Source organism: Penicillium hispanicum, assembly GCF_028827665.1.
Source record: "Penicillium hispanicum strain IBT 35686 chromosome Unknown utg000005l_segment0_segment0, whole genome shotgun sequence".
NCBI lineage: Eukaryota > Fungi > Ascomycota > Eurotiomycetes > Eurotiales > Aspergillaceae > Penicillium > Penicillium hispanicum.
In genome coordinates, this window is record NW_026623197.1 from 755,798 (window position 1) to 769,939 (window position 14,142).

Sequence of the window (14,142 nt, forward strand, 5' to 3'; positions counted from 1 at the left end):
CATATGTTAGGAAGTAAATTATTCCTGCTGAGACCTACATGATCAGGCAAGGAATAAGATGGTTTTATTTGTTGGCTACCACCTCTTATGATATATCGACCAGGATTGATCAGCAGTCCTGTTCTGTTATACCCCGCTCGAATTATTTCACGGCTATATTTCTTTTCCCTGCAGCTGCACATACAAAACCCGAAATTCCCGATGTCCCGGGGCTAGGCCATTGGGGACATCGGTGGAATAGCTGCGTTGACATATGAATGGCCCGAGAATCACGAGTCTGTTGAAACTGGTCCCTGAATATGCATCTCCGTATCCATGGGATTGCCTATGGGCTGACTGAGTGGATCGGACAAAAGAGGTGGCGCAAGAGGCATGGTTGCTGGAATGTTCACCGGGCGAAGCGCGGGGAACAAGACGTGATGGCGTGGAATGAATCCCGACCGACTTCACCAATATCCGGCCACATGTACTTCGGTATCTCCAACCAACCATACCATGTTAACGCAATGCACTGTTGATGCAGCCAATTCTCAAAGCCCATCAGCAAATGGAGAAGATCTCATTCACCGACATACAACCCATAGCACTAGGCGTTTACTAGCGGCCCACAGTAGCTTGTTTTCCTAATATTCAGAAGATTCCCGCTCTCTGCTATTCCTTTTTTTTTTTTTTTTTTTCAAAATAAAACCTGCCAACTCGACGATCAGGATAGCTTTTAGGATTGCACAATTGTCAAGTTACATATTTGTCTGCTAGCGGCGTTGCAGGCGACAAGTTTCCGTTTCCGTTTCCGGAGCGTGCTTCAGACTTGCAACTCTCCACCCCCGGCTATCCCACCACTTCCAATCCGAGCCGATATTGACGACCATTTTACATTTGACAACTCTTGACCAACTGCGCCTTTGAGGCCCCACGACCGTCTCGTGGATCTTCCAGCTTGGCAGGGCTATCTATCTAACCCTACTATACAGATGGGAGACAAGACCACAGGGGCAATTGACTGCCTCCACACTCCGAACGCGAGCCAGATCGACCCTGAAAAAGCCGAAGATACTCCACATGTGCCAGAAGGTGGGCTACAAGTCTCTGAAGGAAGTGGCGAAGAGTCAGCAAATCGCGATTTCACATCGAACCATTCCTGCAAAAAGAGTAGCCATTGGGACGCGACTGTCAACGCCCTGCTATGGTCACCACCATGGTGTCGATGGGATGAGCAGAAGCCACCGCAGTTTGGATACTTGCTGAACTTGTTGTTTGCCTTTGCTGGGACCTTTACGGTATGAAAAGAGCCTTGGGAGCTTGGCAAGAACCCCGGCCGCAACGAAGAGTAGACTGTAACTCATTTCTACTGCAGGTTGCCAATTTATATTATGCACAGCCTCTTCTGGATACGCTGGCTCATTTCTTCGGTGTCACACATGAGCGAGCCTCCTTGATCCCAACCTGCAGTCAGGCAGGATACGCGACAGGACTCATCTTTCTTTGCCCTCTTGGAGATGTGGTTCGGAGGAGGCCATTCGTCCTTCTTTTGACATTCATCACGGCCAGTCTCTGGATTGGCATGTGCATCACGAATTCATTCAATGTCTTTCTTTGTCTGAGTTATCTGACATCAGTAACAACAGTCACTCCAGTAAGCCGCTATGGCTGGTAATAACCCGTTCGCGACCAGATGCTAATTATATCTCGCAGCAAATCATGCTTCCTTTGGTGGGCGATCTTACACCAGCTCACCGTCGGGCAGCGGCCTTGTCCATCGTCTCTTCTGGCCTGGTCCTCGGGCTGTTATTTGCTCGTCTTTTATCCGGAATAATCGCCGAGTACTCCTCCTGGCGAAACATATACTGGCTTTCCCTCGGTCTCCAGTACTTGATTTGCCTCTTGCTATGGGCATTCATGCCAGACTATCCCCAGGTGAACACCGACATTTCATATTTCACCGTAATCATCTCAATTGTGCGGTACCTCTTCACCTCGCCTGTCCTCGTCCAGGCCACCCTCATGAGCTTCTTCCTCTCAGCCACCTTCACCAGCTTCTGGACAACGCTCACCTTCCTCCTATCCGGCGATCCATACCACTACTCCACCGTGACGATCGGCTTGTTCTCCCTGGCAGGCCTGACCCCGATGCTGATAGGACCGTTCTACTCCCGATACTTCATTGACAAAGTTGTGCCCCACGTGTCAATTCTCATCAGCCTTACGATCCTGCTAGCTGGAATCTGCATCGGTGCGTATACAGGTACCTTCACGGTGGCGGGGCCCATCCTTCAGGCTGCCTTGCAGGATTTCGGTCTGCAAATGACACAGATTGCCAACCGATCTGCCATATACGGCGTGGCCCCGAAAGCGCGCAGTCGAGTTAATACTGCATATATGATTGGAGCATTCTGCGGTCAGTTGATGGGAACTGCAGTTGGCAATCGAGTCTATAATGAGAGCGGATGGGTCATGACGGGAACTGTGAGTGTGATCTTTGTGGGGGTCTCCTATATCATCTGCCTGGCTCGGGGCCCAGCGGAGAAGGGATGGATAGGATGGGGCGGTGGGATCAAGATTCGCAGAATTGATGTATAGCATGTGGTCCTAAATGGTATATATGGATAGAACCCATGATGGCCAAGGGTGCCTTATTTCGGTTTAAATTTGAAAACATATCCCAAAACAGCAAATAAACCAACCCAGTCCACTGTTAAAGCATTTCCTACGATACGGAGAGCGCGAGCAGAATGTCAACTCTGATTATATTTCGGGAACAGGCGCTCTAGAGTCGTCGAACATACTCATATCGGCATTGATTGACACTCGTGATCCAAGGATTATATATTATACCTAGGCCACTAGGAACAAGACACATTCGTGGAGAACATCCCGGACGCGTCACATCCGCATCTGGCCCGCATCAAATGCAGAGGTATCAATAAACGCCGGGATATCCCAAAAGCTCAAATCGTCAAACCCAAGGCTCGGGAACTAGAGACACGAGTCAGTACTACCATGCAATCACCACACAAAACAGTCAAAGACTCACCGCAAACTCTGAGTCTATACTCGATCCAATCCCACTGCCGGGTGTCCACCCCGTCGACGTACCCGCAGGAGTAGCCATTACGCCCTCTTCAGCCGAAGTCTTCGATTCTGCAAGATACTCCTGCAGAAGCGCACGACAAGTCCGCGCAGCATCCATAAATGCTGCACAGACTTGGGTCAACTCCGCCTCACTACGCGGCACGGCCCGGATCTGCGCGAGCACGCCGGCAATCAGACAATACCGCTTCATACTTGGGATGCCGGCGGCTACGCTCTCGTAGAGCTGTTCCATGATCCGCTCGAGAGCGCGAATCATTGACTCGCGAGCAGTGTGCGCTATCTGGCCCGTTAAATCCGGGGACAACAGGGAAAAGCCGGCAGGCTGCGCGGCGACGTCTTCTTCTATTTGTGTGATCAGCTCGAAGGAGATGACTATCATGACGTCTAGCGAGAGATGGCATTTGAAGAGTCCTGCGCCGGATAGAGCCAGGCGCTGGAGGTCTTGAAGTGGATTTTGGTCACTGGCCTCAGGCATGCCGAAGCTGTCGCCGTAGGAGGCCATGATGAGCGCGGAGTCGAGGCTGAGTTTTCGAGCAAGGTAGAAGCGTGGGTCATTGATCGCCTCGATTGTGAAGGGGCGATACAGATTCAGCAAGAAGCGACGAAGAAGGGTATCCATGAGTCGATGGTGGAACTGGGTTGGCCGGAGCCTAGATCCGCTGGTTCGCGCGAAGTAATGGAGGAATGTGACAGCCATCTCCTTGCACGCTGTCGACAGTTGACTGCCGAGTTGCAAGGCGGCTTCATATGACTGCTCGTGCGTGCACTCGTTGATTGTTCGAGCAATCTTTAGCCGAATAGGGAAGGACTGTGAAAGGAGGATCTGAAGTGAAGAGGCGGTATAAAAGGTCTTCGGTTGCGAATCTGGAAGAGACGTTGAGGCTGGATCAAAGTCCTCATCGTCCAGATTAGATGGGGGCCGGGTGTCAAAGTCCTCGGCGCAGAAGAGCGGAGGCATTGCCGCATCGATCGAGAGTTGAACATTGAGTTCGAGCACAGCGGCCCATATCCGGCGTCTCATTTCACAGTCGAAAGCTGACAACGTGGGAAAATGTGTCGGGTCACGATGCAAACCCTGGCTCACAGCTTGCCGCAGCATGTTACCAGCAGAAATCCAGCTAGACTCCTTATCGACTGCGTACGCCTGCCGACAAAGAAGGAGTAGGCAGTGCAATTGAAGACCTTCCAAATTTCCCGCGTCCTTCTCAAATGGCCCGGACAGCAACCACTGTGTTGCATATATCCATCGTCGGACTGGAAGACCTAGTTCATTCGTTGGCCCGGGCTTGCAATAAAAGACAGACCCTATCGCGAGAATCAAGAGAAGCTTCATGAGGAAGCGCGGCGAGACAGCCGGGGGATTTTCCCAGAAGCGCTCATAATCCTGATAGAAGGACGGGTTATGCAAGATACGGTATATGAGTCCCAATGTCCGCATATAATGCTGCACTAACTCATCGCAGATCTCTCGCGGAGGCAAGTCATTCAGAAGGCCCGGGGCAGGATCTTCTAGCCGTGGTTGTTGCTGTTTCTTGATCACCCGGCGCACATTCCGAACCTCCTTGAGAAGCTTGCCGATATCATTCAAACCACCTTCCGGATATAAAGCTGTACTGCGCACCTGACGCAAGAGCCGGAACTGCATCCAATCAGTAAATCCAGTACATCATACCTTCTGCTTGGTTGCTTGACGGCTGCATACCTGCTGAAAGACGAGCGCCCAGTGTGTCGTACCAAACAGCTTCACTCTCTCCCCGGAGCTCTTCAAGCGCGGCGCCAAAGAAGGAATCAAAGTCTGCGGCCGATCTAGTCGACCTAGTTGACCAGACGCATTTCGAGTCTCGCCATCCGCGACGCGATCATCGACTCCACCTCCTATCCGACTCGCCGCGGTCCCATCATGCGGTAGCAGTCGCCGCCCATGGCTCCCTTCAACCTGGAGATCGTGCTCTAGATCCTTCACCCGGCCCTGAAGGGCCTGGACGGTGCGTTCCAGCTCCGCGATTCGAGCCCCGTCATTGGAGCTCTGCGCGCCATTGAAGAGTCGCGCCGCGGAATCATGCGGCGGGGACGCGTTGTCCGGAATCCTGGAAGATTCCAGTTTGGCATCCAAGGCAGCCTTGCCTTCGTTCACGTACTCGCAGCTCATCGGCGGATGGCCCTTCGTGCATGGCCCGCACGGCATCTCCCGGTCGCAGCGGATCTTGCGGCGGCGACATTGCTCGCACGACAGCGCGGGTCGGCGGCGCTTGCGTGGGTTCTGCTGCGACGTGTCGCTGCCTGTCATTATGCGCAATGCATAGAGGGTGAATTGCACTTGGGAATTGTACGATTGCACGGGAGAGGTTGGCGGTGCCAGCGTAGCCTTGCGAGTCGCGTCGGCGGAGAATCCCGGCATTTCCGGGGTAAAGCCGGCATTTCCCAGGTTGGGTGACGTCGACAGTGGACAGCGCCAGACGCAAAGCGACAGTATTATAGGTCGTAGAATTAGAATATATTAGGTATTCAAAAATTTGATCATCCGAAACGTTCCAATATGGGGTATCTATTATAGTAGTCTCATGCAACCGTGATGCATCTGATCGTACAATCCCGTTCAGACCCAAGCCAGCCTTATATACAAAAGAGACCGGACAAGCAAATTATGCCGTAGAAATAAATAGTCAGTTCAACACAGAGAAATTTATCCGCTAAACGACGTAGCACGTTGCCTCGACGCTCTCTTCCGGATTTCTGCATCGCGGCTCTTGCGTCCCATGCGACCCAAGGCCATGGTCTCCAGGGTATACGGCTTGCCGCCCAAAAGACCATTCTTGCCTCGGTTCTCCTGCAGCGGTGGGATCCAGAAGTGTGTCACCGCGGCGCCGATGATCATGCATGCGCTAAAGACGAAGAGAATAATGCCGTGGTGGTTTGTGGACTGACTTCCGGGGCCCGTTCCGAAGTGATAGTATGTTGAGAAGATCTGAACAAGAATGGAGCCCAGCTTTCCTGCGCCGGCACTGAGGCCGTAGCAGGTGGCCCGGTAACGGGTGGGAAAGGTCTCCGCGGGGATCATGTAGGTTGTTGCGTTGGGGCCTGGGGGTGTCAGTTGGTGGGTTCTTTACTGAGTCAGTCGAAGGCGCGTGGACATACCAAAGTTGAATAGAATCTGCCCGATGATGTAGAGCATCACCACAACGGGGGGGTATGTGTACAAACTAACAAACATGCTGCCCAAGGCAATGAATAGTGCAGACAAGACGAGGAACATGTACTTCTGTAGGGCGACGCGGTCAATCCGATGAGCGAGGGAAATGAGAAGAAGGCCACCCGCCAGACTGCCAATGTTTAAAATGATCAAGCCATGCAAGGAGGTGTCAAAGAACATTTGGTAGACGCTGGCGCCTGGTCGATCATCTGTCATCCAGTACGGCTTCGGAGATGTAATATGCAGAGAGCCCCATGTCTTAGCAAGGAACTGGGGGCTTGAAATGTTGATCCCATAAAAGCCAAAGTCCAGCAGGAGCCAAGCAATGGACGTTCCGGCCAAGGTGCGCCAGTTGCCCTCCGTCCAGAAGTATCGAACGATATCGGTGCTCGCAAGCCGCCAGTGAGAGTTTAGTGTCGCAGGTGCCAGCCGTGCATAGTCATCATCGTCGTCGTGCATGGAGTTGCTCGCGAGAGACGAAATCGGGGGCATTTGGATGGAGCTGCCAGTGACAGTCGTCATGGTGCCGAAGTTGCCAAAGCTTCCATCGAAGGTCGGACTGCCCATGGGCTCGGTGAAGAGCGTCGTCGCGTCAAACTCGGCGGTGACCGGGTCGTCTTCGATTTCGACGAGATAGCGAGGACTTTCCGGAATGGCGAAACGGAACAAAGTCGCAATAGCACCGGGCACCACCCCAATACCGAGTACCCAGCGCCATGCACTGTCGACGGTGCGGATGAGATCGTCGCTGTCGCTGCCGCGAGCAACGGCGATCACAATAAGCGAAACCAGGTTACCGGCAATCTGCCCCAGTGGTTGCATGAAGAAGACACTCGCCATCATGCGGGCGCGTTGCTTGGTTGGAGCAAATCTGGAGTCTTTGGTTAACCGAATCCTTCCAGTCCGATATTCTCGCCCTCGCAACATACTCGGATGTGATGACCGCGCTGAGAGGGTAGTCGGCGCCCACGCCGATGCCGACACAGATCCTCCACCAGATCAGCCAGGCATAGACGCTCATACTGCCGCTCTCGCCATCCGACGACATGACCACGCCCAACGTGGCAGTGATAAGCAGCACCAGCTCGACCCCGTACATCTTCTTGCGTCCGTTCTTGTCGGCCAAGAAGCCAAATAAGACCATGCCGAACAGAGTCCCGGCGAGGGTTGCAATGTTGATGCATGTGAGACGGATCGAGGAGGTCTCATCTTTCCAGTAGACATAGGAGATCATTGGCAGGGCCATATTACTGGCAAATAGCTAGTTTGCGTCAGCGATTCTGCTGGCGTCCCAGTCCAGGTGAATCTTTGCTTTCTTCACCTTGCGACCGCACTCACCGTATAGCCATCGAGGAAGAACCCGAGCCCCGCGACCAGCACGACGATCCATTGATATCCCTGCCGGTCAATGGTCTCATAGATCTGGCGCATGCGCACATATCGATCCTGCCGTCTCTCGCGTCAACACCAGGCAATCCATGGTATGCCCGAACTGCGAATCCTGGGGACTACCCACCTGTTCATGATCAAAGTCCCGTGCACGATCGGTCTTGTACAGCCGGGCATGAAACTTGCCCATGGCGGCGACGCAAGGTCTTCGAGAAGGTTGCGGAAGGAATGTTGATGGGCGCGCCCGGCCGTTATACGTTGTCCACTCGGTACACGATGTATTTCGATCATCCCGAATACTCAATCGACCAGCTTGAGTTGACCGGAAGCCGTAGAGGCCAATGAGGAGCGCACGTTGTTGCGGCCGCAAAGACCCGCGATGGCGCTAATGCAGTGTGGAGCCCGCCGAAGTCTATTGCGAGGATCCGTCTAGCCACACGCAGCGATTGTGAGCTCCACGTGTGGGAGAGACATTCCACGACTCGTGGGACTCGAAACGTGCGGCTCCACCACGTTGAGAGTGGAAAGTGAAACTCGCGTGGTTGTGTGATTCGGGCGTGGAAGCACCAAATACATGAATGGAAAACAAAGCCCGTTTCTATTCGAATTGCCCTGGTATCATACGGTGATTGTACCCACGCCCAAAAAAACTCCGCTATGCAATCACAAATTATACAAGCCCTAAGCCTCCTCCGGTTGCCTTCCCCTCTGGACATTATTCATCCAATCGTAAGATCCGTTGAGAGCAGCTCGCAGAAGCTCTTGCAATCTAGAAAGCATAAGCGAGGACCCTGGACGCTATTCTACGGTGGCACTGACCTTCGTCCTCTAGGAACGTAATCTGAAGGTTTCGCATCTGCGCGAGCAATTCGAAATTGGGGTTTAGTTCCACCAGCACTGGTCGGCCCACCTTTTTCGGTGGTTTGACTTTGTCGATGCAGTTGACTGACATTTGGGACACGGTTAGCGGACGAGTCACAAAGAGAATGGGAATTAGCATCCTCACGGGGAATCGACACGTATCGCTTGAGTTCCCTACGCTGGGAATTGGCAAAGAAGAGCATGATGCGCTTATTGTTCTGCCCGCGTAGAATCCGTAGATTCTGACTGATGCATTCTTCGCCGCGGCCCTTGGATTTTGCCTCGGCCATGCCGCCCATAAACACGAGTTTCGACCCAAGCAGGAGTTCCTGGAACCGTACGCAATCTAATGGAGTGTTAGTAGCGGCATCCACCACACCAGTCAGCGCAGTTGCGTACCCTCCCAGTTTTCAAATTTGTATGATAGTTGTGTCATGAACACGACTTGCGCGGTCTGGACGGTCTGGTGGTCGAGAAAGGAGACGCGGAGCGGGTAATCCTCGGACTCCTTGGGGTGCTCGAGATGCGGAACGGGGAGTCGAGTGTTGTGGACTATTCCTTGTCAGTGCTGAGTTGACCGAGCGTTGGAAGGGGATTTTCTACTCACAGGCGTGAACAAAAGGCGTCTGCTGCCCAAGTCCTCCCCCAAGTTCGAGACATTTGAGCGTCCCGATCGAGTCTTTACAGACGTCGATATAGCTATAGCGCAGCTTGAACAGTTGGCCGTTTTTCAGAAACGAACTGCTCGAGAGTCAGCGGCACTGCCTTTTCTCAGGGAAGAGGATGGTCTCGCGGGCGCACGCACATCGTGACCGAGGGGGTTAATTCCAGACGCACGACGTCGTCGTATAACTGCCAGGACTGTTTCCGTGAGCCCGGGGAGGTCGCAGGGCTCTGGAAGAGGACACTGGTGGAGGCGGACGACACGGTGGAGGTAGAGACCGTGCTTTGACGGCGCGAGGAGGTGCTTTCCCACTCCTGGAGATCGGGCGAGACGAAATGGCTCATTGCCGCGTCGCGAGCGAGGCTTTAATAGCAACGAGTCTCATGAAATATCGCATCGGTCGACGATCGGGGCGGATCCCTCCAGAGATCGACCGGCAGGAACCATGACATTTGACGAGAATTGGAGTCACCGCGCAACACATATATAAAGTGCGCCATCGGGGGAAAGCGATTCTTTTCCTTGAGACGTGTGGAGGACGCAGTGTCAGGCACAACGTGCCCAAATGGCTGGCTATCAGATCATCCGGGCGGCTCCACTGTTCCTGTTCCATGTGGCACGCTTCTACGCATTTTACCGCGTGTTGTCAACACCAGGTACCTGTCGCGTAGCAGACCATGTCTGACGCCGGGACCTCGTCGAAACTGAATTATCGTATCCGGAACGATCGTGACCATCTCAATCAGGCAGCTCTCGCTTCTCCATCTACACCTCTCAACGTCAACGTCAACATCAACATCAACATCCCTAATGGCGCCGAATTTGGGTTTCCCACAAACCACGGATCGGACCCCGCCCTGAAAGGATAAACCATATCGACCGTTCTCGAAATGATCTGGAATTCGGAAGACCGATGCCGATCAGTACACTGGTCATAGCTTCAGCGCCTGCAGGGCTCACGGTACACAATGAATGCAACATGGGCTCGCTATCGTCACTGTCTACTTCTCATCCACCACAGCATCCATTACAGGACCACATTCCCAGTCAAACTTCCACGACCGCACAAGGGTCCTGCGCATCTCCACTATCGCAAGCTCTTGGCCAATACACGTGTACCGCTCCACGCCAAAGCGCTGGATGATTGCGTTCTTGTCAATTTCCACATTCCCGCCTCCACCGGTGATGGCCCTGGGAATCTTCATTTGGAGTCGCTGGATGGCGTCAATTGACGGGTAACTGGATCAGCATGTCTACCACCAACTACTATCTCACCCGAATGGAATGTCTCTACGTGCTGGAAGATGATGATTCCGATTACTGACAGCCGTATGGCATCTGCCTCGGTACGCCAGGGACCGACTACCTGCCCACCGAAAAGGCGGGTCTGCCCGACGCTATATCGGGCTTGGTCCGATACAGTTGAGAGGCGTAAACTTATTTAGATTGTGGTTGACTTGGGATACGCGGCGTTGATCTCGATTTGCTCGTATCGGGGAACGCAACGCGCAGGTTCTCCGTGATTACTGATAAACTGCTCTTTGTCGGCCTAGATCCGAGATTATTATCGTTCTTGTTTGCGCCGAAGCCGACAAGTCGTCGCCGCCGGGGACTAGGTACTTTGCCCATGGGTCTTTCTCCTATTGCTAGAGCGCGATCGGAGCGGAGGGTTCTGAAAATGCGACAGATGTTGAGCTCGATGACTGAATTGGCTAACATAGAGTCGCATTTTCCTGTCACCTGGAGGAGCTGTTCTCTTGTCGCTGCGAAGGTGGCTGGATGCTAGTGAATAAAACATATTCCAGTGGCCAAATATTGAATTCGAGGGTCAATTGTCAACTTGGAGGTACCACTTGACGCCGCAGACTAAAGATTTCCCAAGGATGCTCTACAAAGAAATTAACCTCAATAGACAATCGCATCTTCCCACACTGTGTGGCAATTATCAAGACCTTTGCATGGAAAGCAGAGCCATTCTCGTCAGTCTCCCCTTCGATCCATTTCTTAAAACTGGTAACTATGATTGCCGAATATCACTCGGCCTCAAATATATCGTACAGCGAGGCTCAAGCCACATCTCTTTGACTTGAAGTTCCAGCTTAGCTGAGGCTCTATTGATAACCTTATTCGGACAGAGCGACGGACCATCTCTCCGATATGATTCTTTCTCGTGTTTGGGAGCTCTATTGAACCCCAAATCCGGACAAGCGACTCCAAAACAACCCTGATATAGTCCACTCGCTTTGTTCTATTCACCTCAATAGAGGCTGCCGCCTCGAGGCCGTCAATCTACTTCGCGCCTGTCTCTACCTGCACCTTCCGCAGAGAGAATGTACCATCACCTCTTTCTGCCCCTGCATGAGAACCATTTCCCATCTGCACCCGCAGCGATGGAGAAGACCTCGACACGAAGCTACCAGCCTGTTCCCGATGCAGACAACGACGGTGACGCCGGCACCGACAGCGACGCCACCGTCACCAATCGTCCCCGTCGCCGCTCCGTCCCCCAGTTCCTGAAGCGCAACCTGGGCGCGATCACGATCAGCGCCCTCCTCCTGATCATCATCCTCCTGGCCGTCACGGTGATCGTGCTCACCGCTGCCGCAACCCACCACGAAGTCGTCCTGCTCAACAAGCCCTCGGCGCCCTCAGCAGATGGCCTTCGAGGACAACGACAGTGCCTCCCCACCGCACCCCGGACGATCCTATCCTGCGGCAACTCCACGACCGAAGCCGAAGAGCGCGGCTGCACGTACGACCCGCTCTCTGCATGCTGGCTGCACCGGGACTGTCCCCACGACTACGCGCACGAGTTCGCCCATTTTAACGACGGCAAGCCGTTCATCTACTACTACGATGAAGCTGCCACGCACCGCATGAAGGACTACAACGAGGTCGGCCACAATATCAATGGGTTCTACTGGACGTCGGTGCGTGAGCATCTCGTGCACTGCCTGTATCTCCTGCGCCGGGGCCATGATGTGCACATGCGAGGCGACCGGCTCGACTCGATGATCGGTGATATTGACCACGTGGATCATTGTACGGACTTTCTGGCCGATTGGCTGCGGAGACCAGATCCTGCGTTGGATCGCCTTGGGACGCAGGGTAAGACGGACTGTTTCATGTCTTGCAGCTGATTGTTTGGGGGGCTATTAAGCTTGGGATTGTCTGAAGGGTGCAGTTTAAGAGTCGATGGGAGGATCCGAGCGTGGACAGTCTGCGTTGTGCTGTGCAGTCCAGTTTGAAACGGTGATGTTCGCGGCTTGTCTTCTGTTGCGATCTGCGCGACGATGCTGTAGAATCAAATTGCATAGTGCTTGGGAATCTTCGAAGAATTCGTTTGTGGATTCACTTGGACCGAGAAATATTCAGTTCTAGGGTCTAAAAATTGACACTAAACTGAAACACGCAGTGGTACAATGTTATGACGGTGATTACTATTGCGCATCGTTAATAAATAGATTCGAGTATATCGATTGAGCGTTGCTCGGCATTCAGATCCATAACACAGTGACCGCATGAGAGCACCTATGTCAGCACCTACGGCTACATCATTCGAGAATAAGAATATTAAGCCCTCTATAGAGCAAGGGCAAGACCCAGAACACCAGCGGCACCTGCAATGCTCATCATCAGGCCACCAGTTGCGGCTGGCGCACCACCAGTCGAGGTCGACGACGCAGGAGTAGAAGACTGCGAGCTGGAAGCGACACTGGAGGTGGTCGCAGGAGTCTGGGAGGCAGTGGGAGTAGACGAGCCAGACGAAGCGGACAGGCCGGACGAACTGGCCAACCAGACCGAGCTACCTGTATTGACAGCAGTGCTCGCGGTCGCAGTCAAAGAGAATAGCTCTTGCCTGGTGGACGCAGAATTCGTCACGTCCCCTGTGGGTGAAACATAGTTCCAAGTGTCCTCGCCCAGAGAGGTGGCGTAGGCCTTGACGCTGTTGGGCAGGTCATTATACCAGGCAGGCAGGGTGCCAGCCTCGATCTCGTTGATGATGGAATAGCGCGATGTCGGATCCATGATTGCCTCGTACCAGGTGGCTGGGATGGCAGTCTCCAACACTGTGAGGATGGAGGAGGGAATGGCGGCAGCTTCGGACGCGACCGCATTGAAGACAGCGCCCCAGTTCGACTCATCTTGCCCACTGGCCGACTCTGGATAGCTAGACGAATCATAGTAGCTGGACAAATCATCATCGCTGGACGACCCGCCATAGCTGAGGTCGTCGGCTGAAGCGGTTTGGACCGGGCTAGCCAGGGCCGGGGCCAGGAAGAGAAGGGCGACAAGCATCTTAGACTGCATTGCGATGGTTATAGGCGCGTAGGAAGATTCTCGCAACAGTAATTTAGTTGAGAGACTGAACGAATGAACGGCAAAAACGCCTTAGCGAGTGAATAGAGCGTTGGAGAATGGACAGCGGCGGTGGTGGTCAGCATACTTAAGTACGCCCTGTTGCCACTCGGCATGACTGCTGCTTTGCGCCCAGATTCCACCGCATTGACGCCTTTCAGGGCAGGCTAAGGCGTGGCTAGCGTTGAATTGGGGTGTTTTTTGCCGGGTTCGATCTCGCTTACCCCCAAAAGCCACTCCTGATTGGGGCGGGTGCCTGGCTATTGAACGCCATGATTCAGATTAATCTTGCTCTCGTGTTGAGGGTGAGCGGATTGACGCTTTGCAGTGCGGCTCGTGCCCAGCGTGTTTGGATCTAGGAAGATTGATGTTGAGTCCCACGACTGTCAAGGGGTGTTTGGTCAAATCGCCACCTTCTGCCGGAGAGAGAAGAGCCTTCAGCGGGTATTCCAAGTAGGCCCACCATCTCTAAGTTATCACTAGGCCAATAAAAAGATGATTCGAACAATCCCGTAACACAGCTATCCATGTTTCTAGACCTTTTAGACCTGCAATGTCAGTCGACCCATCGTTCGTCCGCGGATCCGCG

General features: G+C 53.5%; 7 protein-coding genes across 7 annotated transcripts; 3 read left to right on the plus strand and 4 right to left on the minus strand.

Moving 5' to 3' along the window:
• Positions 1-971: 971 nt before the first annotated feature.
• Positions 972-2,577, plus strand: N7459_005733 (MFS transporter; the record flags this gene model as incomplete). The annotated part of the gene is made up of 3 exons (XM_056944917.1): positions 972-1,277; positions 1,355-1,633; positions 1,693-2,577. The coding sequence occupies 3 exons, from the start codon at positions 972-974 to the stop codon at positions 2,575-2,577; spliced, it is 1,470 nt and encodes a 489-aa protein (XP_056799252.1).
• Positions 2,578-2,880: 303 nt separating this feature from the next.
• N7459_005734 (Zn(II)2Cys6 transcription factor) lies at positions 2,881-5,488 on the minus strand (the record flags this gene model as incomplete). The annotated part of the gene is made up of 3 exons (XM_056944918.1): positions 2,881-2,973; positions 3,032-4,729; positions 4,793-5,488. 3 exons carry the CDS (start codon positions 5,486-5,488, stop codon positions 2,881-2,883), a joined length of 2,487 nt encoding a protein of 828 aa, XP_056799253.1.
• Positions 5,489-5,773: 285 nt separating this feature from the next.
• N7459_005735 (uncharacterized protein) lies at positions 5,774-9,538 on the minus strand (the record flags this gene model as incomplete). Its single annotated transcript, XM_056944919.1, has 10 exons — positions 5,774-6,168; positions 6,226-7,151; positions 7,210-7,541; positions 7,619-7,726; positions 7,797-7,981; positions 8,489-8,614; positions 8,676-8,876; positions 8,930-9,082; positions 9,138-9,271; positions 9,336-9,538. The coding sequence occupies 10 exons, from the start codon at positions 9,536-9,538 to the stop codon at positions 5,774-5,776; spliced, it is 2,763 nt and encodes a 920-aa protein (XP_056799254.1).
• A 221-nt stretch (positions 9,539-9,759) lies between these two features.
• N7459_005736 (uncharacterized protein) lies at positions 9,760-10,063 on the plus strand (the record flags this gene model as incomplete). The annotated part of the gene is made up of 2 exons (XM_056944920.1): positions 9,760-9,834; positions 9,869-10,063. The coding sequence occupies 2 exons, from the start codon at positions 9,760-9,762 to the stop codon at positions 10,061-10,063; spliced, it is 270 nt and encodes an 89-aa protein (XP_056799255.1).
• A 132-nt stretch (positions 10,064-10,195) lies between these two features.
• Positions 10,196-10,399, minus strand: N7459_005737 (cytochrome P450; the record flags this gene model as incomplete). Its single annotated transcript, XM_056944921.1, has 1 exon — positions 10,196-10,399. The coding sequence occupies one exon, from the start codon at positions 10,397-10,399 to the stop codon at positions 10,196-10,198; it is 204 nt and encodes a 67-aa protein (XP_056799256.1).
• Positions 10,400-11,584: 1,185 nt separating this feature from the next.
• N7459_005738 (uncharacterized protein) lies at positions 11,585-12,334 on the plus strand (the record flags this gene model as incomplete). The annotated part of the gene is made up of 1 exon (XM_056944922.1): positions 11,585-12,334. The coding sequence occupies one exon, from the start codon at positions 11,585-11,587 to the stop codon at positions 12,332-12,334; it is 750 nt and encodes a 249-aa protein (XP_056799257.1).
• A 442-nt stretch (positions 12,335-12,776) lies between these two features.
• On the minus strand, positions 12,777-13,505 carry N7459_005739 (uncharacterized protein; the record flags this gene model as incomplete). Its single annotated transcript, XM_056944923.1, has 1 exon — positions 12,777-13,505. One exon carries the CDS (start codon positions 13,503-13,505, stop codon positions 12,777-12,779), a length of 729 nt encoding a protein of 242 aa, XP_056799258.1.
• Positions 13,506-14,142: the final 637 nt, after the last annotated feature.